General features: G+C 43.5%; 1 protein-coding gene across 2 annotated transcripts in view; it reads left to right on the top strand.

Annotated features, from left to right (window-relative positions):
* LOC124523276 (zinc finger protein 558) overlaps positions 1 to 22,581 on the top strand; it is a 28,871-nt gene extending 6,290 nt beyond the window's left edge. For both annotated transcript variants that reach the window (XM_047095139.1, XM_047095140.1), the window contains exons 2-7: positions 1,063 to 1,186; positions 1,742 to 1,830; positions 2,473 to 2,599; positions 17,924 to 18,019; positions 18,731 to 18,813; positions 19,291 to 22,581. In XM_047095139.1, the coding sequence (XP_046951095.1) occupies positions 1,156 to 1,186; positions 1,742 to 1,830; positions 2,473 to 2,599; positions 17,924 to 18,019; positions 18,731 to 18,813; positions 19,291 to 20,073 (1,209 nt within the window). In that variant the 5' untranslated portion in view covers positions 1,063 to 1,155 and the 3' untranslated portion in view covers positions 20,074 to 22,581. The remainder of the gene's footprint in view (positions 1 to 1,062; positions 1,187 to 1,741; positions 1,831 to 2,472; positions 2,600 to 17,923; positions 18,020 to 18,730; positions 18,814 to 19,290) is intronic.
* Positions 22,582 to 24,486: the final 1,905 nt, after the last annotated feature.

The following is a 24,486-nucleotide window of genomic DNA, read 5'->3' as shown; positions in this document are numbered from 1 at the left end:
CTGTTTGCATGTTGGTGACCGTGCTTCCCCAGAGGTGGCGGCATGACAGCCCCACCGCGGGCAGGTCCCCCGGACGCTGCCATGGAGCCGGCAGGTCATTGGAACCGGGCCGGGCGCAGCTGTGCTGGGCAGGGGCGCGGGCAGGGTGTGTGGATGGGGAATGTGTGAGTGAGGGGTGATGAAATCCAGGGGGGAAGCGTGAGATGAGAACAGGACGTGCCTGATGCCTGATGAAGTAGCGGGGGGCGGGGGAGAGTCCTCTGTGTGGTGAAAGAACACGTGTAAGGGGCGCCTGGGTGGCTCAGTCAGTTGAGCGTCTAACTCTCCATTTCGGCTCAGGTCACGATCTCACAGTTCACGGGATCGAGCCCCGCATTGGGCTCTGCGCTGGGTGTGGATCCTGCTTGAGATTCTCTGTCTCCCTCTGCACCCCCGCCCCCAACTCACACTTGCCCTCTTTCTCTCTAAAAAAAAAAAAGAAGAAGAAGAAGAAGAAGAACACATGTAGGGAGAGAAAACATGAACAAGGACAACGTTTGGGAGGCTGGATTCAGAGAGACCTTTCTCAGCTATTGTTTTAGGTGGCAGAATAGTGTCAGGTGATGACAGGGTCTAGGGTGGCGCCCCAGGTGGAAGGGGACAAACTGGTAACACCGAGGGTCGTCCTCACGCACTCTGACGTCACCCGTCATCTGAGGGCGGTGGGGCTGGGGGAGGCAAAGACTAGTATCAGCCGTCATCATCTCCAGTAACCAAAGGGTCGGACCTGGGAATGTGTTTGTGACAGCCACCTGCATGAGAAGAATGTGCCCTGAGACTCAGGGAAGCTGGGGATTTAGGTGGGGCGGCGGAGGCGTGTCCCGGTCGAACCGTTAGGACCCAAGAGGACGAGCTCTGGCTTCGCCAGCCCTGGTTCGTCACCTGCTAAGTAAAGACCCAATACTGGGGACCCCACCTGCATGTTGAAGGAGGACACAACGGGCAGGCTAAGATGGGTTGGTCCGCGGAAGCCCGCGGTGGGAGGGAGGCTGTGAAGGCTTCCTGTTGTCCCGTTTCCACCAGGGCCCGGCCTGAGCGCGCTGTGCCAACCAGAGGAGGAGCGTCCGGGTTCTGCCGCTGCCCGTTGTCCGGGGAAATTCCTGTCTGAGTCACAGGATGGCGGCCGTGGTTCTGCCCCCCACTTGTGGTAAGTCGGGGGGCCCTCAGAGTCCAGGCGGTAAAGGCCCCTGCACCACGGAGCGGGAAAGGAGGGGCCGAGCGGTGAGGCCGGAGTGGAGCCAGATGCCCGGGGGTCACCGGTCCCCGATGTGGTTCTTGGGATTTGGGATTTTGGTGGTTTGAGTGTCTGTGGAGATGTCACCTGTGTGGTGAGTATGGGAGAGCCTCTGAACCGTCTCTGATTCTTTCTATAAACTTGGAAAAATAACAGTGGTGTCCCTTGAACTTCAGTTTCTTCATCTGTGAAATGGGACTAATAATCTCTTCCTCCAGGTCAGTGAGACCCTTGGCCCTATTTCCTGGCCCTGGGTCCTGGGTGAGACCGGGCCACTCTGACACGTGTCCTCTGAAAGCTGTGTGTGTGTGTGTGTCCACCCACACTGTGTGGGGTGGTCATGGGTGTGGCCGTGCGTGTGCGTGTCGGGGTGTGGTCAGGCGCAGGTAGGTGGGGAAGCCCCCAGACTGGTGAGTGCTGGCATACAGAGCCGTCCTGGGCTCTCCTGACTCCTTTCTTCTTCTCCAGCTCAGCCTTCCCTGTACTCAGCCTCTCCTCGGAATGGACGCACGGAGGAGGAAGGGTTGGCTAAGGGCTTCCTGACCGGCTGGTTACCGGTGAGTCACTACTCTTTTTCCCAAGTCATTATTCCTTTGACCAGAAGCTGAATTTGTTCTCTTCCAGTGACCCGGAGCCTCATGGCCAAACCAGGTGTTCAGAGGGCCCCGGGTCTCCGGGCATCTGATGGAGGGTCAGGGGCCCCCCAGGCAATGTCGTGTTTGGCAACGTTTTCTACGTTGCCAAGGTTCCTCCAGGGTCACCGTCTCCATCACGTTCTGCAGAGAGGTTTTTAGGGGAAACTAAGGAAGACCTGACTGTGTCCTAAACTCAAGTACTTGGTGACAGCTGTGGGGGAGTCGCTCATTCATTTACCAGGTGTTTCTCTGATCTCTGCCATGTCCCCGGCCTCTACTCAGCCCTGCAGATGGAGGGAGATCAGCTTGCGGGATTTCACAGTCTCACTGGAATAAGAGAATCACCTCTGTGTTAGGGGCACGTTCACCGTGGGAGCGGGCATAAGTAGACAGGGAGGAGCACCGCAGGCTGAGCCCAGAAGCGGTTGAGAGCAGAGCTCAGAACCCTGCCCGCACATCTTGCGCTTTGGGTTCCCGGCCCCTCGTCCCATCGTCCTCTGCCCTTTTCCTGCCCACTTGGCGGGGATGGTCCTTGCCTAAGCCGTGATGTTTGTGACGGTTCAGCACTCGGTGACCTTCGAGGATGTGGCCGTGGAGTTCACCCAGGAGGAGTGGGCCCTGCTGGACCCTTCTCAGAGAACACTGTACAGAGACGTGATGCAGGAGAACTGCAGGAACCTGGCCTCGCTCGGTAAGCCTGACCTCATCCCTGTGTATACTTAGTCCCATAACGAGACTTTGTTTGTCGTAGACTCTGGGTCTAGAGTTCTTTCTCGTCCAGCAAGAGAGCGGGACACAGGATTAAAAAATGCAAGAGAGATGGCTCATGTCCAGGAGAAGCCAAGAGCCCCGATTAAAGGTCCTTGCTCCATTTTTATTAGGATCAGAAGGCTTACAAACGTAGCAATGGACATGCCCAAGGAGACCATGATTCTGTGAACATTAACTCATGGGCATGAGGGAAACGGGGTCTTGAAGATATGCGGGGTTAGGGGTTTGGGTTGATACAAAACAAAGTCCTGGCACCTGGCCGAAGGTTGTTTACAGCAGATGTGAGGCCCCACCTCTGTTTACCTAAACTTGCCGAGAGGGACAAGAAAGACAGAGCATGCTACCTCAGGGTCACCAAGGCACCTTTCTTTTGCTAATTAGCTCTGCTCTGGGCGACTTGGCCCAGCACTGGTCTAAAGTCCTGTTTTCCTGTTTTTACCCTTCCTTCCAGTGAAAGCAGCTTTCTGCTACAGTACTAACTTGGGGGGCGCTTCCGCCCAGAACATATAATCTTGTTTACCTCATACACCTTTAGTCTGTCCTGGAGCCTTTGCCCCGCCCTCTCTATACCTATAATCTTGTTTACCCAAACTTGGGTGTGAACATCGTATGGCTTTCTAATTCTTTCTGCCTTGTTAACCCATCGGTGCAAGCCCAGGGAATTCCTAAGCTTATTCCACATAATATTCCCCACATTATTTTCCTTTTTTTTTTTTTAAATTGAGGTGACATTCACATAACATAAAAGTCACTGTTTTAATTATTAAAAATTTCCTTTAATGTTTGTTTATTTTTGAGAGAGAGAGGGAGAGACAGAGCGTGAGTGGGGGAGGGGCAGAGAGAGACACACACACAGAATCAGGCTGTGTCAGGCCCCAGGTTCTGAGCTGTCAGCACAGAGCCCAACGCGGGGCTGGAACTCACAGAACTGTGAGATCGTGACCTGAGCCAAGGACACTCAACCTACTGAGCTACCCAGGCGCCCCTGTTTTAGCTATTCTTTTTTAAATTTTTAAGTGTTTATTTATTTTACAGAGATTGAGAGACAGAGCACAAGCAGGGGAGGGGCAGAGAGAAAGGGAGACACAGAATCTGAAGCAGGCTCCAGGCTCCGAGCCGTCAGCACAGAGCCCGACGCAGGGCTCGAACTCACAAACCGTGAGATCATGACCTGAGCCGAAGTCAGATGCTTAACCAACTGAGCCACCCAGGAGCCCCTGTTTTAGCTGTTTTTAAGTGCACGATTCAGTAACTTTTGACATAGTGGTATTGTTGTGCAACCATCAATGCTCTCTAATGTCAGAACATTGTCATCACCCCTCACCCCCTCCCCGGGAAGTGGCCAGGACCCGTTACCTCCCCACAGCCCCCTGCTGCCAACCACCCATTTGCCTTCCATTTCTCTGGGTTTGCCTGCTCAGAACATTTCCTGCCACCGGCATTGTGATCTCTTTGGTCTGGCTCCTTTCAGGCAGCGTAATTAATGTTCGAAGGTCTAGCAGTGTTGCGCCATTTTGTGGATTGGCCACGTCTTTAAAATTCACTCATGGGTTGATACACATTTGGGTGGTTTCCATTTACTGGCTGTTACAAACCTTGCTGCTGAGAATATTGGTGCACGGTTTGTGCAAACATGCGCTTTCGGCTTTCTTGGGTATGTGTCGGAGCGGAATGCTGGGTCATATATCAGTAGGTTTAGCTTTTTGAGGAACTGCTGAACTGTCTTCCCCAGGAGCTGCGCCAAGGTGGGAGGGTTCCAATTTCCCATCTGCCCCAACGTTTGTGCCTCTGATGGTAGCCGTCTTCACGGTTATGAGGCAGTATTTCTTTTCATTGTCGCCCTGATTTGTGTTTCCCTCATGACTGATGACATTGAGCACTTTTTCATGTGTCGGCTGTTCTGGATCTTCTGTGGAGAACGTCTGTTCAAGTCCTTGGCCCGGTTTGGAATTCGGTTGCTTGTCTTTGTTCTTGGATTATACACATTCATTATATGTCGTGAATACTGGTCCCTTGTCCAGAATATGATTCGGAAATAATTTCTCCCAGTTGGTGGCGTATTTTCATTTTCTTGATAGTGTCCTTTGACACACAACAGTTTTAATTTTTTTTAAGTTTGTGTTTGAATTCCAGTTAGTTAACATACAGTGTAATATTAGTTTCAGGTGTACAATGTATTGATTCAACACTTCCATACCACACCCGGTACTCATCACGACAAGTGTGCCTCTTAATCGCCATCCAAACCGCCCTCCCCCCCACAACACACGCGCTCACCTCCCTTCTGGTAACCATGAGTTTGTTCTCTGTGGTTAAGAGTCTGTTTCTTGGTTTTCCCCTCTTTCTCTCCTTCTCTCTTTTTTCCCTTTTGCTCATTTGTTTTGTTTCTTAAATTCCACGTGTGAGTAAAATCATGTTTTTCCAAAGAAGACATCCAGATGGCCAACAGACCCACGAAAAGATGCTCAACGTCACTCACCATCAGGGAAATACAAGTCAGAACCATGATGAAACACCACCTCACACCTGTCAGAATGGCTGAAACCAATGACACAAGAAACGACAGGTGTTGGAGAGGATGTGGAGAAAGGGGACTCTCGTGCGCTGATGGTGGGAAGGCAAAGTGGCGCAGCCCCCCTGGAAAACAGTTCGGAGGTTCCTTAAAAATAGAACTACCCCATAATCCAGCAATTGCTCTACTAAGCATTTACCCAGAGGATACAAAAATACTGATTTCGAAGGAGCACACACCCCAACGTTTATAGCAGCACTATCTACAATTGCCGCCTTATGGAAACAGCCCAAATGTCCAGGGACAGATGAATGGATGAAAAAGACATGGTGTGTGTGTGTGTGTGTGTGTGTGTGTGTGTGTGTGTGTGTGTAGACACACAATGGAATATTACTCAGCCATAAAGAATGAAATCTTGCCACTTGTAATGAAGTGGATGGAGCTAGAGAGTATTATGCTAAGTGAAGTAAGTCAGAGAGAGTTTTAATTTTTATGAAGTCCAATTTATCTTTTTTTTTTCTTTTTTTGCTTGTCCTTTGCTATCATACCTCAAAAATTCTTGCCAAATCCACCAAGGCTATGAACATTTACCCCTGTGTTTTCTTCTAGGAATTTTCTAGTTCTCTTCAATTAGGTCTTTGGTCCTTTTGGAGATAATTTTTTATGTGGTTTCGTTCTTTTTTCTCTCTTTATTACCCAGTTGCCCATCATTGCTGTAGAAGACTGTTCTTTCCCCTAGTGAGTTGTTTTGCTGCCTTGTCCAAAGTTGTGTGACCACAGACTTTACGAGATTACACTCACTCAGTTCTCGTCCATTGATCTCTGCATCTCTCCTTGTGCAAGTACTGTAGTGCGTTCTTTACTATTGCTTTGAAGTAAGCTTTGATGTCAGGAGGTGTGAGAATTCCTAATTCGTTCTTTCTCAAGACTGTTCTGTCTATTCAGGATCCCTTGCAAATCCATGTGAGTTTAAGGATCAGTTTGTCCATTTCTGCAAATAAAAGCTGTTGGAATTTTGGTAACAATTGCACTGAATCTGTCGACCGCTTTGGTTGTATGGAAGCGATGAACCACGGGAATCTACCCCCAAAACCAAGAGCACACCTTACATACTGTATGTTAGCCAACTTGACATTAAATTATATTTAAAAAAATTTATAATTCTGTTGTAATTGATCTGTAATTGTTACATCTTCTAGATAATTTGACCTTTTAATCACTACATAAGATCATTCTTTGTGTCTTGTAGCAGTTTTTGTCTTAAAGTCTATTTTGCCTGAAATTAACATAGCTACACTCTCTTTTGGCGGCTGTTTGCATGGAATCTATTTTTCCATCTATTGACTTTCAACCCCTTAATGTGTTTTTTTGTTTGTTTGTTTTTGCTTACCTCTTTTTTTTTATATTAAGTATAATTTATTGTCAAATTGGTTTCCATACAACATCCAGTGCTCATGCCAACAGGTGCCCTCCTCAATGCCCATCACCCACTTTCCCCTCTCCCCCACCCCCCCCATCAACCCTCAGTTTGTTCTCAGTATTTAAGAGTCTCTTATGGTTTTCCTCCCTCCCTCTCTTTTTTCCCCTTCCCCTCCCCCGTGGTTTTCTGTTAACTTTCTGAGGATCCACATATGAGTGAAAACATACGGTATCTGTCTTTATCTGCCTGACTTATTTCACTTAGCATTAATACCCTCCAGTTACATCCATGTTGCTGCAAATGGCCAGATTTCATTCTTTCTCGTTGCCAAGTAGTATTCCATTTATGTATAAACCACATCTTCTTTATCCATTCGTCAGTGGATGGACATTTAGGCTCTTTCCATAATTTGGCTGTTGTTGAAAGTGCTGCTATAAACATGTAGTACGTGTGCCCCTATGCATCAGCACTCCTGTGCCTCTTGGGTCAATTCCTAGCAGTGCTATTGCTGGGTCATAGGGTAGTTGTATTTTTAATTTTTTGAGGAAACTTCACACTGTTTTCTAGAGTGGCTGCACCAGTTTGCATTCCCACCAACAGTGCAAGAGGGTTCCTGTTTCTCCACATCCTCTCCAGCATCTATAGTCTCCTGATTTATTCATTTTAGCCACTCTGACCAGCATGAGGTGATATCTCAGTGTGGTTTTGATTTGTATTTCCCTGATGAGGAGTGACATTGAGCATTTTTTCATGTGCCTGTTGGCCATCTGGATAGTCTTCTTTAGAAATGTCTATTCATGTCTTCTGCCCATTTCTTCACTGGATTATTTGGGTTTTGGGTGTGGAGTTTGGTGAGTTCTTTATAGATTTTGGATACTAGCCCTTTGTTCGATATGTCATTTGCAAATATCTTTTCCCATTCTGTTGGTTGCCTTTTAGTTTTGTTGATTGTTTCCTTTGCTGTGCAGGAGCTTTTCATCTTCATGAGGTCCCAATAGTTCATGTTTGCTTTTAATTCCCTTGCCTTTGGACATGCGTCAAGTAAGAAATTGCTATGGCTGAGGTCAACGAGGTTTTTTCCTGCTTTCTCCTCTAGGGTTTTGATGGTTTCCTGTCTCACATTCAGGTCCTGCATCCATTTTGCATATATTTTTGTGAATGGTGTGAGAAAGTGGTCTAGTTTCATTCTTCTGCATATTGCTGTCCAGTTCTCCCAGCACCATTTGATAAAGAGGCTGTCTTTTTTCCATTGGATATTCTTTCCTGCTTTGTCAAAGATTAGTTGGCCATACTTTTGTGGGTCCAGTTCTGGGGTTTCTATTCTATTCCATTGGTCTATGTGTCTGTTTTTGTGCCAATACCACACTGTCCTGATGATTACAGCTTTGTAGTAGAGGCTAAAGTCTGAGATTGTGATGCCTCCTGCTTTGGTTTTCTTCTTCAATATTACTTTGGCTACTCAGGGGCTTTTGTAGTTCCATACAGGTTTTAGGATTGCTTGTTCTAGCTTCGAGAAGAATGCTGGTGCAATTTTGATTGGGATTGCATTGAACGTGTAGATTGCTTTGGGTAGTATTGACATTTTAACAATACTTATTCTTTCAATCCATGAGCACGGAATGTTTTTCCATTTCTTGGTATCATCTTCAATTTTCTTCATAAGCTTTCTATAGTTTTCAGCATACAGATCTTTTACATCTTTGGTTAGGTTTATTCCTAGGTATTTTATGGTCCTTGGTACAATTGTGAATGGGATCAGTTTCTTTATTTGTCTTTCTGTTGCTTCATCATTGCTGTATAAAAATGCAACCGATTTCTGTACATTAATTTTGTACCATGTGACTTTGCTGAATTCATGTATCAGTTCTAGCAGACTTTTGGTGGAGTCAGGTTTTCCATGTATAATATGTCACCTGCAAAAGTGAAAACTTGACTTCATCTTTGCCAGTTTTGATGCCTTGATTTCCATTTGTTGTCTGATTGCTGATGCTAGAACTTCCAACACTATGTTTAAACAACAGTGGTGAGAGTGGACATCCCTGTCGTGTTCCTGATCTCAGGGGGAAATCTCTCAGTTTTTCCCCATTGAAGATGATATTAGCTGTGGGCTTTTCATAAGTGGCTTTTGTGATATTTAAGTATGTTCCTTCTATCCCGACTTTCTCAAGGGTTTTTATTAAGAAAGGATGCTTTTTCTGCATCGATTGAGAGGATCACATGGTTCTTTTCTTTTATTAATCTGATGTATCACATTGATTGATTTGCGAATGTTGAACCAGCCCTGCAGCCCAGGAATGAATCCCACTTGATTGTGGTGAATAATTGTTTTTATATGCTGTTGAATTTGATTTGCTAGTATCTTGTCGAGAAGTTTTGCATCCATATTCATCAGGGATATTGGCCTCTAGTTCTTTTTTTTTTTTTTTTTTTTTTTTGCTGGGTCTCTGGTTTGAAATCAAAGTAATGCTGGCTTCATAGAATGAGTCTGGAAGTTTTTCTTTCCTTTCTATTTTTTGGAACAGCTTGAGAAGGATAGGTATTATCTCTGCTTTAAATATCTGGTAGAACTCCCCAGGGAAGCCATCTGGTCCTGGACTCTCATTTGGTGGGAGATTTTTGATAACTGATTCAATTCCTTCGCTGGGTATGGGTCTATTCAAGTTTTCTATTTCTTCCTGTTTGAGTTTTGGGAGTGTGTGGGTGCTTAGGAATTTGTCCATTTCTTCCAGGTTGTCCGGTTTGTTGGCATATAATTTTTCATAGTATTCCCTGATAATTGCTTGTATTTCTGAGGGATTGGTTGTAATCATTCCATTTTCATTCATGATTTTATCTATTTGGGTCCTCTCTCTTTTCTTTTTGAGCAGCCTGGCTTGAGGTTTATCAATTTTGTTTATTTTTTTAAAAAACCAACTCTTGGGGCGCCTGGGTGGCGCAGTCGGTTAAGCATCCGACTTCAGCCAGGTCACGATCTCGCGGTCCGTGAGTTCGAGCCCCGCGTCAGGCTCTGGGCTGATGGCTCGGAGCCTGGAGCCTGCTTCCGATTCTGTGTCTCCCTCTCTCTCTGCCCCTCCCCCGTTCATGCTCTGTCTCTCTCTGTCCCAAAAATAAAAAAACGTTGAAAAAAAAATTTTTTTTTAAAAAATAAAAAACCAACTCTTGGTTTCATTGATCTGCTCTACTGCTTTTTTGGATTCTATATTGTTTATTTCTGCTCTGCTCTTTATTATTTCTCTTCTTCTGCTGGGTTTGGGGTGTCTTTGCTGGTCTGCTTCTGGTTCCTTTAGGTGTGCTGTTAGATTTTGTATTTGGGATTTTTCTTGTTTCTTGAGATAGGCCTGGATTGCAATGTATTTTCCTCTCAGGACTGCCTTTGCTGCATCCCGAAGTGTTTGGATTGTTGTATTTTCATTTTCATTTGTTTCCATATATTTTTGAATTTCTTCTCTAATTGCCTGGTTGACCCATTCATTATTTAGTAGGATGTTCTTTAACCTCAATGCCTTTGGAGGTTTTTCAGACTTTTTCCTGTGGTTGATTTCAAGTTTCATAGCATTGTGATCTGCAAGTGTGCATGGTATGATCTCAATTTTATATACTTATCAAGGACTGTTCTGTGACCTAAGTATGTGATCTGTCTTGGAGAATGTTCCATGTGCACTCAAGAGGAGAGTGTATTCCGTTGCTTTGGGATGCAGAGTTCTAAATATATCTGTCAAGTCCATATGATCCAATGTTTCATTCAGGGCTCTTGTTTCTTTATTGATCCTGTGTCTAGCTGATCTATCCATTGTTGTAAGTGGAGTATTAAAGTCCCCTGCAATTACCACATTCTTATCAATAAGGTTCCTTATGTTTGTGATTGTTTTATATATTTGGGGGCTCCCATATTTGGCGTATAAACACATGTAATTGTTAGCTCTTTCTGATGGATAGACCCTGTAATTATTATATAATGCCCTTCTTCATCTCTTGTTACCGCCTTTAATTTAAAGTCTAGTTTGTCTAAGTATGGCTACTCCAGCTTTCTTTTGACTTCCAGTAGCATGGTAGATAGTTCTCCATCCCCTCACTTTCAATCTGAAGGTGTCCTCAGGTCTAAAATGAGTCTCTTGTAGACCACAAATTGATGGGTCTTGTTTTTTATCCATTGTGATACCCTATGACTTTTGGTTGGAGCATTTAGTCCATTTACATTCAGTGTTATTATAGAAAGATATGGGTTTAGAGTCATTGTGATGTCTGTAGGTTTCATGCTTGTAGTGGTGTCTCTGGTACTTTGTGGTCCTTGCAACATTTCACTCACGGAGTCCCCATGAGGATCTCTTGTAGGGCTGGTTTAGTGGTGATGAAGTCTTTCAGTTTTTGTTTGTTTGGGAAAACCTGTATCTCTCCTATTCTGAATGACAGGCTTGCTGGGTAAAGGATTCTTGGCTGCTTATTTTTTCTGTTCATCACATTGAAGATGTCCTGCCATTCCTTTCTGGCCTGCCAAGTTTCAGTAGAGAGGTCTGCCACTACCCTTATGTGTCTGTCTACCTTTGTATGTTAGGACCCGTTTATCCCTTGCTGCTTTCAGAATTCTCTCTTTATCCTTGTATTTTGCCAGTCTCACTATGGTATGTCGTGCAGATGATCGATTCAAGTCACGTCTGAAGGGAGTTCCTTGTGTCTCTTGGATTTTAATGCCTTTTTCCTTCCCCAGGTCAGGGAAGTTCTCAGCTATGATTTGTTCAAGTACTCCTTCAGCCCCTTTCTCTCTTCTTCTTCTGGAATTCCTATGATACGGATATTGTTCCGTTTGATTGCATCACTTAATTCCCTAATTCTCCCCTCATACTCATGGATTTTTTTTATCTCTCTTTTTCTCAACTTCCTCTTTTTCCATAATTTTATCTTCTAATTCACCTGTTCTCCCCTCTGCCTCTTGAATCTGTGCTTTGGCTGCCTTCATTTTATTTTGCACCTCACAACATTTTTTGTTCCTCATGACTATTTCTTAGTCCCTTGATCTCTCTAGCAATAGATTCTCTGCTGTCCTCTATGCTTTTTTCAAGCCTAGCAATTAGTTTTATGACTATTCTCAACTCTTGCTCAGTTATATTGCTTAAGTTGGTTTTGATCAATTTGTTAGCTGTCACTCCTTCCTGTAATTTCTTTTGTGGAGAATTCTTCCGTTTCATCATTTTGGCTAGTTTTCTGTCCCTTATGAGTTTTAAAAGCTTGCTGTGTGCTCTGTACCTGCGAGCACCGCTATATTAAAGGGAGGGTGGTGGGGGTCATACACTGTCCAGGCCTGGCCCTTCAGGAGGTGTTTTTTGAAGAGTGTTACTTGCTCTCTGTTGTGACTTTGGTTATTTTATTTCCCTACCCGTAGTGATGTTTTGGACCTTCCACCAGGTGTGCTTTGATTTGTTCCTTGGAGTAGCCCTGGAAAGGAAAACAGGAGACAAAAACATGCAAACACACAAATAAAACAAACCAAAAGAAAAAACCCAAAACACCGACTACAAGTAAAGAACAGGTTGGAGGCGGTGCTGACGGAAGAGCAGATACGAAGAGAAATGACAGGAGCGGAGGAGAAAGAAAAAATAAACATTGACCAGGCAGAGAGACTAAAAGGCTTAATCCATAGAGAAAGGAAAATAAAGAAGGAGGCGGGGAAAATGAAACCAAGATAAAGTTACCCAGAGAAACTATACTGCTCGATTATTCCAGAGAGAGAGAAAGGAGTGTAAAGAAGGAGAAGAAGGAGGTGTAGAACATGTATCAAGATAATGGATTAAATATGTCTGTTTAGACAGACCAATAACCAGAGTAACCAGCCTAGGGGAGGAAAGAGATAAGGAGCAGAAGTGGGAGGGAGAATATATCTCTCTCTCCAGAATTGACCTAGAGTTAATCCAGGCAATGCTGCATCACTTGTGGGGAGTCGCTGTCCACAGGGTCTGTGCCCCTCGGTGGATATGCAGGTACCCAGTGCAAAGGGGCGTGGCTTGGCATAATCTGGACCCACCTCCACTTTGGGCCCCGGGAGTGATCCCTGAAGCCCCGCCTTGGTGCTGGGGGGCGGCAATGGTGATCCCCCAGTCTCTTCTCCACAGACCCCGACCGGTGGACTCAGTTTGAGTCTTCCTCACTGTGTCACGGGTGCAGACGGGGCGGTCCTTCTTGCTCCACCAACTCCCCTGACCCTGCGCTTGGCTAAGATTCGCAGTCCCGTTCCCATGCGCTCTGGCACTGGGAAAGTGCCTCTCAGTGCAGCCCAATAGGTGGTCCCGGCTGGCTTTGTCTGTGCCACCGCACTTCAAGGAGGACCTCCGTCTCCTACTGCAGACTGCGTCGCTGACCTCGCCACTGAGCCCCGGGGGTGGCGGACACAGGCAGGCTTTGTTCTGTCCCACCGCACTCTGGGGAAGTGGCCGCTCTCTCCCACTGCGGACTGCGCCCCTGACCTACCACCGAACCCAGGGCTGGCTCCCCTCCTCCCCAGGTGCGTGAACAGGGAGCCGGCCCCAGGCCGAAGAAAGTCCTGCCGTTAGAGATGGGATCCCTCTGAGTCCCCGTACGAGGTCATTTTCCTGTGCAGATACAGTCCTACGCTTCCCTAGCCGTTCTCTTCCCTTTGTCTCTCCGCAGAAGGGGATCCCTCCCCTCCGTGCCTACCCACCCTGTTCTATCTCCCCCAGTTCACAATCACCCACCTATCCTTTCTCAAGTTGTCTCATTTTCTTCCTGGTAGATTCAGTCTCTTTTCCTCCCAGACTCTTGGGGTTCAGAGTCCTTTGGCTTCAGCACTTCTTTGAGAGAGGCGGGAAGTAAGGATCCCCCTACTTCTCTGCCATGTTGACCCCCCCCCCACCTCCCTCTTAGTGTGTTTAGATGTAAGTTGAGTCTCTTACGGAGAGCATATAATTGGATATTCTTTATCTGTTCTGCCCAAATCTGCCTTTTAGTTGGACAGATTAATCCATTAACATTTAAGGTTATTATTGATAAAGACCTACTTATGCCATTTTGTTATTTTCTACATGTTTTCTATTATTTTTGTTCCTCAATTCTTTCATTGTGTGTGTGTGTGTGTGTGTGTGTTAAATGTTTCCTCATGGACCATTTTGATTCCCTGTCATTTCTTTTTATTTATTTGTTTTAATGGTTGTCCTGGGGATTACAGTTAACATTTTATTTTTTTTAATTTTTATTTAATTTTTTAATTTAGATCCAAGTTAGCATATAGTGCAACAATGATTTCAGGAGTAGGTTCCTTAATGCCCCTTACCCATTTAGCCCATTCCCCTCCCACAACCCCTCCAGTAACCCTCAGTTTGTTCTCGATATCTAAGAGTCTCTTATGGTTTGTCCCTCTTCCTGTTTTTATATTATTTTTGCTTCCCTTCCCTTATGTTCATCTGTTCTGTGTCTTAAAGTCCTCATATGTGTGAAGTCATATGATATTTGTCTTTCTCTAATTTTGCTTAGCATACTACCCTCTAATTCCATCCACGTAGTTGCAAATGGCAAGATTTCATTCTTTTTGATTGCCAAGTAATACTCCAGTGTGTGTGTGTGTGTGTGTGTGGTATATATATAATGTGATATATACATATAAATATACACCACATCTTTATCCATTCATCCATCGATGGACATTTGGGCTCTTTCCATGCTTTGGCTATTGTTGATAGTGCTGCTATAAACATGGGGGTGCATGTGTCCCTTCGAAATAGCACACCTGTATCCCTTGGATAGATACCTAGTAGTGCAATTGCTGTGTCATAGGGTAGTTCTGTTTTTAATTTTGGGGGGAACCTCCAGACTGTTTTCCAGAGTGGCTGCACCAATTTGCATTCCCACCAGCAGTGCAGAAGAGATCCTCTTTCTCCACATCCTTGCCAACATCTATTGTTGCCTGAGTTGTTAATGTTAGCCATTCTGACAGGTGTGAGATGGTATCTCATTGTGGTTTTGATATCTATTTCCCTGATGATGAGTCATGTTGAGCATTTTTTCAGGTGTCGGCCATCTGGATGTCTTCTTTGGAAAAGTGTCTCTTCATGTCTTTTGCCCATTTCTTCACTGGATTATTTGTTTTTGGGTGTTGAGTTTGAGAAGTTGTTTATAGATTTTGGATACTAACTCTTTATCGGATATGTCATTTTCAGCTCTCTTCTCCCATTCTGTCGGTTGCCTTTTAGTTTTGCCGATTGTTTCCTTCGCTGTGCAGGAGCTTTTCATTTTGATTAGGTCCCAGTAGTTCATTTTTGCTTTTGTTTCCCTTGCCTCTGGAGACGTGTTGAGTAAGAAGTTGCTGTGGCCAAGATCAAAGAGGTTTTTGCCTGCTTTCTCCTCAGATTTTGATGCCTTCCTGTCTTCCATTTCGGTCTTTCATCCATTTTGAGTTAATTTTTGTGTATGGTGTAAGAAAGTGGTCCAGTTTCATTTTTCTGCCTGTCGCTGTCTAGTTTTCCCAGCACCACTTGCTGAAGAGACTGTCTTTATTCCATTGGATATTCTTTCCTGCTTTGTCAAGGATTAGTTGGCCGTACGTTTGTGGGTCCATTTCTGGGTTCTCTATTCTGTTCCATTGATCTGAGTGTCTGTTCTTATGCCAGTGCCATACTTTCTTGATGATGACAGCTTGTAATACAGCTTAAAGTCCGGCAATTAACATTTTAATTCATAGCAGCCTATTTTGATTTAATACCAACTTTGTTTTGCTAGTATATAAAATGTTTGCTCTTATGTACCTGCGCACACACACACACCTGCTCTCTTTTGTTTTGCCACAAATTACATCTTTATACCTTGTGTGCCCATTAACATAGATTTACAATTACTGGTGTAGGCATTTATCTTTTAAATCATATAAGAGAAAGAGTTTCAAACCAAAAAGATAAGCATTATAAACCAAAAATAGCCAATTACTATTGGCCTGTGTATTTTCAATTATCAGGTTATTTCTTCATGTGGATTTGCATTAATATCCATTATCCTTTCATTTCAGCCTGAAAGTCTCCCATTAGCATTTCTTGTAGGGCAGATGTGCTCCTGATCTCTGTGCCTCTCAGTGTAACCTTATACTTGGGGTTTCTTAAGCTTCTTTGCTGTGTACATTTGTGTCTTTGTCAAATTTTGGGAAATTTTTGCCCTTATTTCTTCAAATATTCTTTCTACCTCATTCTCTTCTCCACTTAATAGAATTCCCATGATGTGTATATTGGTATGTTTGATGGGATCCCACAGGTCTCTTGGGCTCTGTTCTTATTTTTTTTCCTTCTTTTTTCTTTCTGTGCTTCCAGGGAGGTAATGTAAATCATCCTGTCTTCATGGTTATTGATTCTTTCTTCTGCCTGCTCACATCTGCTGTTGAACTCTTCTTGTGAACTTTTCATTTCAGTTATTGTACTTTTCAACTCCAAAATTTCTGTGTAGTTTCTCTTTGTAATTTCTGTCTCTTTAACATGGGTTCTAGTTCATCAGAATTGTCACGGTTTTCTTTAAGTCTTTGAGCGTACTTAAAAGAGTTGACTTAAATCCTTGAGGGGCGCCTGGGTGGCCCAGTTGGTTGAGCGTCTGACTTCAGTTCAGGTCATGATCTCTTGGTTCGTGAGGTTGAGCCCCACATCGGGCTCATTGTAGTCAGCCTGTCAGTGCAGAGCCCAGTTCAGATCTTTCTGCTCACACTCTCGCTCTCAAAAACTAAATAAAAAACATTCAAATGCTTTGACTAGTGAGTCTGATGTTTGGGCTTCCTTCGGAGCAGTTTCTACTCATTTTTTTTTCCTGCAATGGGCCATACATTTGTTTCTTTGCCTGCCTCATACTTTTAGTGTTAAAACTGGACATTTGAAACATTATTATACAGCAATTCTGGAATCCGATTTCTCTCCACCACCAGACTTTTTTATCGTTGCTGTTGAATGATACCTCTATACTAATTTTGTAATCTGTATTTGTCACGTGTGGTCCCTGAAGCCTGTTATGTTAGTTTCGTGGTTAGCTAGTGGTTTGTCAGAGATTTTCTTGGGGGCCTGGAACAAAAAGTAAAACACCTGTAGTCTCTGCACATGTGTTCTGTGTGGGTGTCCAGGGCCTACCTTCAAAATCAGCAGGCAGTTGGCAACTCTCCATAATCTTTACTTTCTGCCTGTGCAGAACCTGAAGGTCAGCCAGAATTGAGGACTTAATGCAGTTTCAGGTCTTTTCTGACCATGTGCCCGACCCTGGCTTTCTAGAGTCAAAGAAATATGAGGGAAATTGTTAAAAAATCCCCCCAAACATCTTATTCCATAGTTTTCCTCCCAGGCTTCTTGGTTAGTTTTTTGTTTTCCTCTACTATTTCACTTGCCTCTGGTGGTGATGGCTGAGATATTTGCCTTTAAATGTGTTCAGCACATGCCTCGTGGGTAGACAGCTCAGCCCCTGGAGACTGGGATTAGATAAATAAAGGCAATATGGAAACCAATTTGACAATAAATTTCATATATTGAAAAAAAAGTGTAAGAAAAAGTTTATAAAGTAAAAAAAAAAATAATAAAAAATTAAAAATTAAAAAAAAAAGGTAAAGGCAAGCCAGAAAAGTCAAATCAGACAACCACGGATCTTTGACAATAAATAGGTCCCCCCTGCTCCGTGCAGTACTAGGAATGTGGGCTGTCATCTGCAAGGTCACAGCCAAAGCAGTGAATAGATTAGACAGGGGTCAGTTAAAATGTCAGCTGGTTGTTGTCTTTGATTAAACATTTTCCAGTTGCTGTAAACTTTTGATAAGCTTCCAAAGTTCTGATAAAGTTGGTTCTGATGGTGTTCCCCAGTTTAGTCACTGTTTTTGTGGAGTTATGGACTTTTGGTTTAACAGCCCTTAATTTTCACTGTTGTCACTTCTCACAAGTCTTTCTGAGGCACTTCGATGTTCCTGGGTCTGTGCTGGGTTTAGGAATGTAGTGATGAATGAGACAGACGTGGTCCCCACCCTCCTGGAGCTTTCTGTCTGATGCCTTCCCTGTGAACTGAATAGCTGTTCCTTACCCTGACTTTATATTCTCTGTGGTTAAAAGCTTTAGAGCTTTTGAAGTATGTTATGTAAACTTGGGCATGGACTTTGGGACTGTTTATATCCTGTCACCTGGACATTGAGGATGCTTGAATTTTTGTTTCTGGAGAGTTACTATACCCATTAGAATTTATGCGTGGTTACTCCACTGTTGCAGAAGTCATACTGGCTCATCTTCAGAATTGTTGGCTCCAGTTTCATGGAGTTGCTTGTCACCTGCACAGTCCCCCTACATCATGTGTCTTTTCTCCACAAATAGGGTGTCACGTTGATAAACCTAGTCTGACCTCCCAGCTGGAGCAAGAAGACAAAGTGATGACACAGGAGCGAGGAATTCTTCCAGGCACCTGTCCAGGTGAGCACCAGGTGGACAGGCGGATAGGAGTCTTCTTGAGGAATAGGTCTGGCCAGTGATTTGGGGCATGGGAATAGTACATTCAGGAAACGTCAATCAGGAAAGTTTGTAACATGTCCTTTTTTCTGGCAGAGATGGTCAAGAACATTTGGTATGAGCTTCTTCGTGTATGTTCCTTCTTTTTACCTTTCTGTTCAACATCTCATTGGACTCAACGTTACCTTGGACTCAGAGGGGGGGAAAAAGACGTATCTCTTTTCCTTTGAAGTGTACTTAACATATAGTGTTACATCAGTTTCAGGTGCACAACGTAGTGATTTGATAAGTTTATAAGTTATACTGTGCTCACCACAAGTGTAGCTGCTGTCTGTCATCGGACAATGCTAATACATTTCTTTTCCTTTTTAAGTTTAAATCTCATAGGAGCACTTTATCCAATTCCTTCCTACTTTGCATTCCTGATAATCCCTTCATAGGAGCACTTTATCCAATTCCTTCCTACTTTGCATTCCTGATAATCCCTTCTTTTGTAAATCTCTGATCAGTCTTAATCCTTCTAGAATCCTTTAATACCTATAGTTTTCATACTCACATCCCTTTCATGGCAAACTTCCTCAAAAACCCTGATCCCTCAGAGTCTGCCTTTACTCATGTATGTACTTTACTATTACTTTCCTCCATCAACTTAAATTTGTTTTCAATTTGTTTCAGGTTTGGAGACTGTACTTAAAGCCAAATGGTTAACTCCTAAGAAGCACGTTTTTAGAAAAGAACATTCCAATGGTATTAAAGCGGTAAGACTAACCTGGCTGATTTCTGGTTTTTTACAGTAGGAAAGTAAGTTAGAAAAGTCACAAAGTAAACAGTCATAGTATCATTTACACATGAGGAAATTTTGTCTCTGGAGAGATACTGTGAAAAGTTGTGAATTTGGAGAAAACCGTAAGTTAGCTCCAAACTTGTTTCTTCACTGGGAGTTTCCACTTGTAAATATTTCCTTAAATGTGACTACGATATTGATCGTTGAAATATAAAGTGGTCTTAAGTTTATCAGAAGATGCTCTGTGAATATGATAAGGATTTGTGGCAAAGCATCCTTTTTTAACTTCTAACAGCTCAAACTTGGCAGAAGCCACATACAAGCACTGAAAATAGCCAAAATGTCAATTGTAATAATGTAACGAATTCCTGAAAAAGAGAATTCCTATGACATAAAATTCATTAAATATTAAAAATACTATAAATGATAGTTATCATTCATCTCTTAACAGGAAAGAAATCATCTCGGAGTGAAAGTCAATGAATGTAATCAGTGCTTTAAAGTCTTCAGCACAAAATCTAACCTCACTCAGCACAAGAGAATTCATACTGGAGAAAAACCCTATGACTGTAATCAGTGTGGCAAGTCCTTCAGCAGTAGATCCTACCTGACCATTCACAAGAGGATACACAATGGGGAGAAGCCCTATGAATGCACGGACTGTGGCAAAGCCTTCAATGATCCCTCATCCCTTAGGCTGCACGTGAGAATTCACACTGGAGAAAAACCCTACGAATGTAATCAGTGTTTCCACGTCTTCCGCACCAGTTGTAACCTCAAAAGCCACAAGAGAATTCATACGAGAGAGAATCATCATGAATGTAATCAATGTGGCAAGGCCTTCAGCACGAGGTCCTCCCTCACCGGGCATAATAGTATTCATACGGGGGAGAAACCTTATGAGTGCCATGACTGTGGGAAAGCCTTTAGGAAGAGCTCCTATCTGACCCAGCACATGAGAACTCATACTGGAGAAAAACCCTATGAGTGTGATCAGTGTGGAAAATCCTTCAGCAGTAGCTTTTCTCTTACTGTGCACAAGAGAATTCACACTGGGGAGAAACCCTATGAATGCAGTAACTGTGGGAAAGCATTCAATAATCTCTCCGCTGTTAAGAAACACGTGAGGACTCACACTGGAGAGAAACCCTACGAATGTAATCATTGTGGAAAATCGTTCACCACTAACTCTTACCTTTCTGTGCACAAGAGAATTCATAATAGGTGGATATGAGTACAGTAATTAGGAAAGCGTTCATTGATCTCTTAATCCTCAGACAACTGACGGTAACTCACTAGATGGGTGAGTTATCTGCTGCTGCCTAACAAATTTCCCTCCAAAACATAGTGGCTTCAAACCTCATACATTTATTATAATTTCTGTAGGTCGGGAATCTGGAAGCAACTTAGCTGTGTAGTCCTGGCGCAGAATCTGTCATGAGGTGAAATCAAGATGTCTGCTGGAGCCACAATCATCAGAGTCTTTACTGATACAGAATCTGCTTCCAGAATGGCTCACTCACATGTCTAGCAAGTTAATGCCAGTTGTTGGCAGAGAATCTTCATTACTTCACTCTCCAGAGGGCCAAGTATCTTCATGATGTAGCATCAGGTTCCTCCCAAAGCATTTGATCTACAGGAGAGCTAATGCAGAAGCCCCATTGTCTTTTTTGACCCATCCTCAGGAGGACATACTATCATTTCTTCCGTACTGTATTGCTTACAGAGTGGGAAGAAACAACACAGGGTATATATATTAGGAGACAGATCATAAGGAACCATCTGAGGAGTTTCCATGAAATCAGTGAAGAAAAGCCTTTAGCAGACTCTCATTCTGTCAATCTATTGTATATGAAGTAGCCCTCGGTAACTTAAGTCAATTCCCTCTGGAGAGAAACCTCATGAGTGCAATCTTTGTGGTAAGCTTTCAGCTCAAACTCACCCTAATGTGCACAAAAGATTATGTGTGGAGAGAAACCTGAGGAGCGCAGTAGCTATAGGAAAGCCTTCAGTGATATCTCTAGGGAGTCACATAACAGTTCACACTAAGGGGAAAACCTTATGACTATCCTCAGAATGCAAAAGCCTTCAGCGACACTCATCCCATAGAGCACATGTGAGAAATCACTACAGAGGAATCCTAAAAGGAATGTGGGAAACCCTTCAGCACAAGCGTTTGCATTACTGAGTGAAAGATGGGGAGAGATTCCGAATACAATTACTGTGGGAAAGCCTCGAATGTTCTCTCAGTTTTTAAGAGACACGAGGGTTTATTCTGGAGAGAAATTCCCTTCGAATGTCATCAGTACTGGAAAGTCATTTTTCCACATTCCTTAGGAAACTGAGAATTCACTGCAAAGACCCTTGTGAATATAAAGACTGAGGGAATGCCTTTGATGATACCTCTTACATTAGGAAAAATAGGAAGTTTTCTTTGGAGGCAAAAGTTGTGAGTGTATCAATTTGGAAAAAATCTTTCAGTGATTCTTTGGTTTGTGAGAACTCACATTGTAGGGAAACCCTAGAAAAGTGATGCCTCAGCTCTTTACTGAGGGGCCACAAAATAAGTTAAACTGGGAATGGAAATTATCAATTTTGAGTGTGGGTTTACCTTTATCTCATCCTAAGATCGGGCCACTAGTTCATTAATTTTCAGTCTTTTTGTTTTAGTATAAGCACGTCTATAGCCATACCTAAAATAAACCTTAAATTATGTTCCATAGTTTTGTATGTAACATGTTAACTCTAATTTACTCTTTAAAAACATCAGTACATAGCATATCCAAAAAGACATTTCTGAATATCTCCTGAGTGAATTAGTTTATCATTAGTGGAAATTAGACCGTATTTACTATATACTTTTTCTAGTTTAATGGCATTTTTGTCAGGTAAGCGGACTTTACGATGCTGATTGTTTTTTATCTTTCTCCTCCAGTATGGCATTTTGTTTAGCTTCTTTCCCAATGCCCATCGTCCCCCACTCATTTACATGAAAAATGTTTTCTTTGTCATTCAAGTTGTCAATGAGCAGGATTAAAAATGTGCAACTTATAAGGCTTCTCTGAGGCCCAGAGAGCATTGCCTGGCTCTGCTGACCATGAGGAGTAGGTAGAAGTCACTGGGGAGAACACCATCTGGCTCGTTGCCCACCTGTATCCTGTTCGTCTTACCCGTGCTTTCTCTTGAAAGTCGACTCAAGGCCAAGAGTCGGAAGCGCTCTATTTTGATCGTGATCCAAGACACCATAGTGCAGCACAAAATGACAGTGACATGGGCTCCCCCCGGACCTCTGATTGGCGGTCTCAGCTCTGGACTGCTGATGCCCAGACTACTCCTTACATGATTAAAAGTAACCTCTAACTGGTTGAAGCCAAAGTCTTTTTCTCGGGGGGTTTGTTTTTGAGGTGGTGTTCTGTTCATGTCCAGCCGAATGCAGTATCTAACTAGGAAACCTATTAGTTGGTCCCATTTGATAAGTGTTCCATGTTTCTTTGAAAATAATGTATATTCTCTAAGTTTTCGATGTAGACTATGTGCCCATTAACTCAAGTTAATTGTGTTTTCAGATATAGTATGTACATTCAGGTTTTTGTCCTCAAACTTATTTAGTGGTAGATGTCTATTAAAGTCTTCTTCTAAGGATATGGATTAACGGTTTTGTTTTGTTTTGTTTTTGTCATTTCTGTCATTTTTTTCTTTATATATTTGGATGTATAACTAAATACATTCAGGATCAGTTTTTTTTCCTTGTGAATTGTTCCTTTTTATGTAGGGGTCATTTTTTTTATAATGAAGTATTTCAGTACACTAATAAATGACTAAACATTTATGTAACCCTTCCTATAGCTGAGGCACTTTTCTGAATGCCTTATGAAAATACGAACTTATTGAGTACTCAGTATAAGCTTAAGAAGTATGTACTATTATTCCCATTTTACAGATGAGAAAACTAACATGATATACTGGTAACTTGCCTGCACTCACTGGCTAGTAAATAGTAGAGCCCAGGTTTGAACCCCATCTGTCCTCTTAACCACTAGTCTATCTACTGAGTATATTCTATATGCCAGGCCCTGTTTGAGACACTGGTGTTTATAGCAATGCATGAAATGTACGTTTTGCTATTGAAGCACTTACATTCTAATGGGGGAAGACAGATTATAGAAAAATCAATAAGACTTGCTATTTTAAGTGTTGATCAGAAAAGCAAAGCATGATAAAATAGTTAAGGGGGGATTGGGATCTTACCGTTGTATATAAAATAGGAAGGGAAGGCCTCTTAGCCAAGGGACACTTGAGCAGAGACCTTAACGAGTTGGGACAGTGAGTCAATGTGTGTGGCAAGAGCAGACTTGGCATGCAACGTCCCACTGCAGAGCAGCCAACGAGATGAGCGTAGAACGAGCTGGGGGGTGTAGTGAGGGTGTGATAGAGGATGATGTGGTCAGAGACATGGTGGATCTTGATCTTGTTGGATTTTATTGTCCCATTAGGACTTTTTCTTCTACTTTGAATGAGCTGGCATGCCAGTCAGAGTCCCAGCAGGAAGCAACTGACACAGACTAGGACACTTCAAGTAGAGTTTTCATAAAGAGGCTACTCACAGAGTTGTGGACAGGATGGAGGAAAACCACAAGAAGTCGTTGGTACCCAGTAGCGGGTAAGGCCAGGGCTCTATTAACATCCCTACCCCTGAAAGGATAAGAGAAGGGAACAATTACTGAAATCCACAGACAGAGGAAAGAACTGCATTCCAGGAGCTGGGGGGAGGGGGGAGGGGGTAGCATCCAGCTCCACGTTCTGCAAGAAATAGCCAGAGCTAGACGTCCCCTTCTTTCATCCTTCTGATTTCATGCCTAGGGTCCCCATTGACCAAACCCAACCAAAGGCCACAAGGCAAGGAATCCCACTGATGTAGTTCATATTGATTAATGTTACTAGACTCAAAGGTAGAGAAAGTGGGTCCACTGGGGCAAATGGAAGCTATTCAGAACCTTTCACCCCGTTTGCTTCTCAGAATCTACTTTTGTCAGTCACCTGCGTAGAAAGTTCACATCCCTGAATTGTAGCAGCCGCCGTACCATCTGGGTATTGTCAAAGCACTGATGCTCCCACCCGTAGTCTAGAACAGTTGCCTTCACACGTGTTCTTCATATAAGGTAGGTCAGGGGACTCTTGGGAGGAAATCACAAAAATAACCTAAAAGCCCGAGTTACCAGAGGGCTTTTTACCAGCAAAGTAAGGGTCCCATGGAGCTTTATGATTGCGTAGGTAACCCTATGCCAGCTGATGTGGGGCTTCTGCTACACAGTAAGGGCAGAGGACATTTGGCACTCAGGCAGTCCTTTGGCATGTCTCTTACCCCAGGTTTTTGTTTGTTTTTGATAAATAAATGTAGCAGCTGTATCCTGAGAAGGGCCTATTGGCCAGATGTTCAGACTCCTCAGGGGTGAGGATCCAGACCAGCCCTCCAAGTCCAGCAGAGGTCGTAGTTACGGGTGAAGGGAATGGAGGATGGGATGGTAGAAGTGTGGCGGTTAAGTATCAGTTGCAGCCCCGCGAAAAGCTGCTGTCGAGAGCGATCTGTAATTTGTTCACCGATCTTCCTCTTGTAAGTTTCTCCAAGCAAGAGGACTAACCAGAATCC

This window comes from Lynx rufus, unplaced genomic scaffold, assembly GCF_022079265.1.
Source record: "Lynx rufus isolate CCGP_SWC_20201006 ecotype Redwood Valley unplaced genomic scaffold, mLynRuf1.p SCAF_4, whole genome shotgun sequence".
NCBI classification, from domain to species: Eukaryota; Metazoa; Chordata; class Mammalia; order Carnivora; family Felidae; genus Lynx; species Lynx rufus.
The sequence above is the reverse complement of the archived record's forward strand: the minus strand, read 5'-3'. Positions and strand labels throughout refer to the sequence as shown.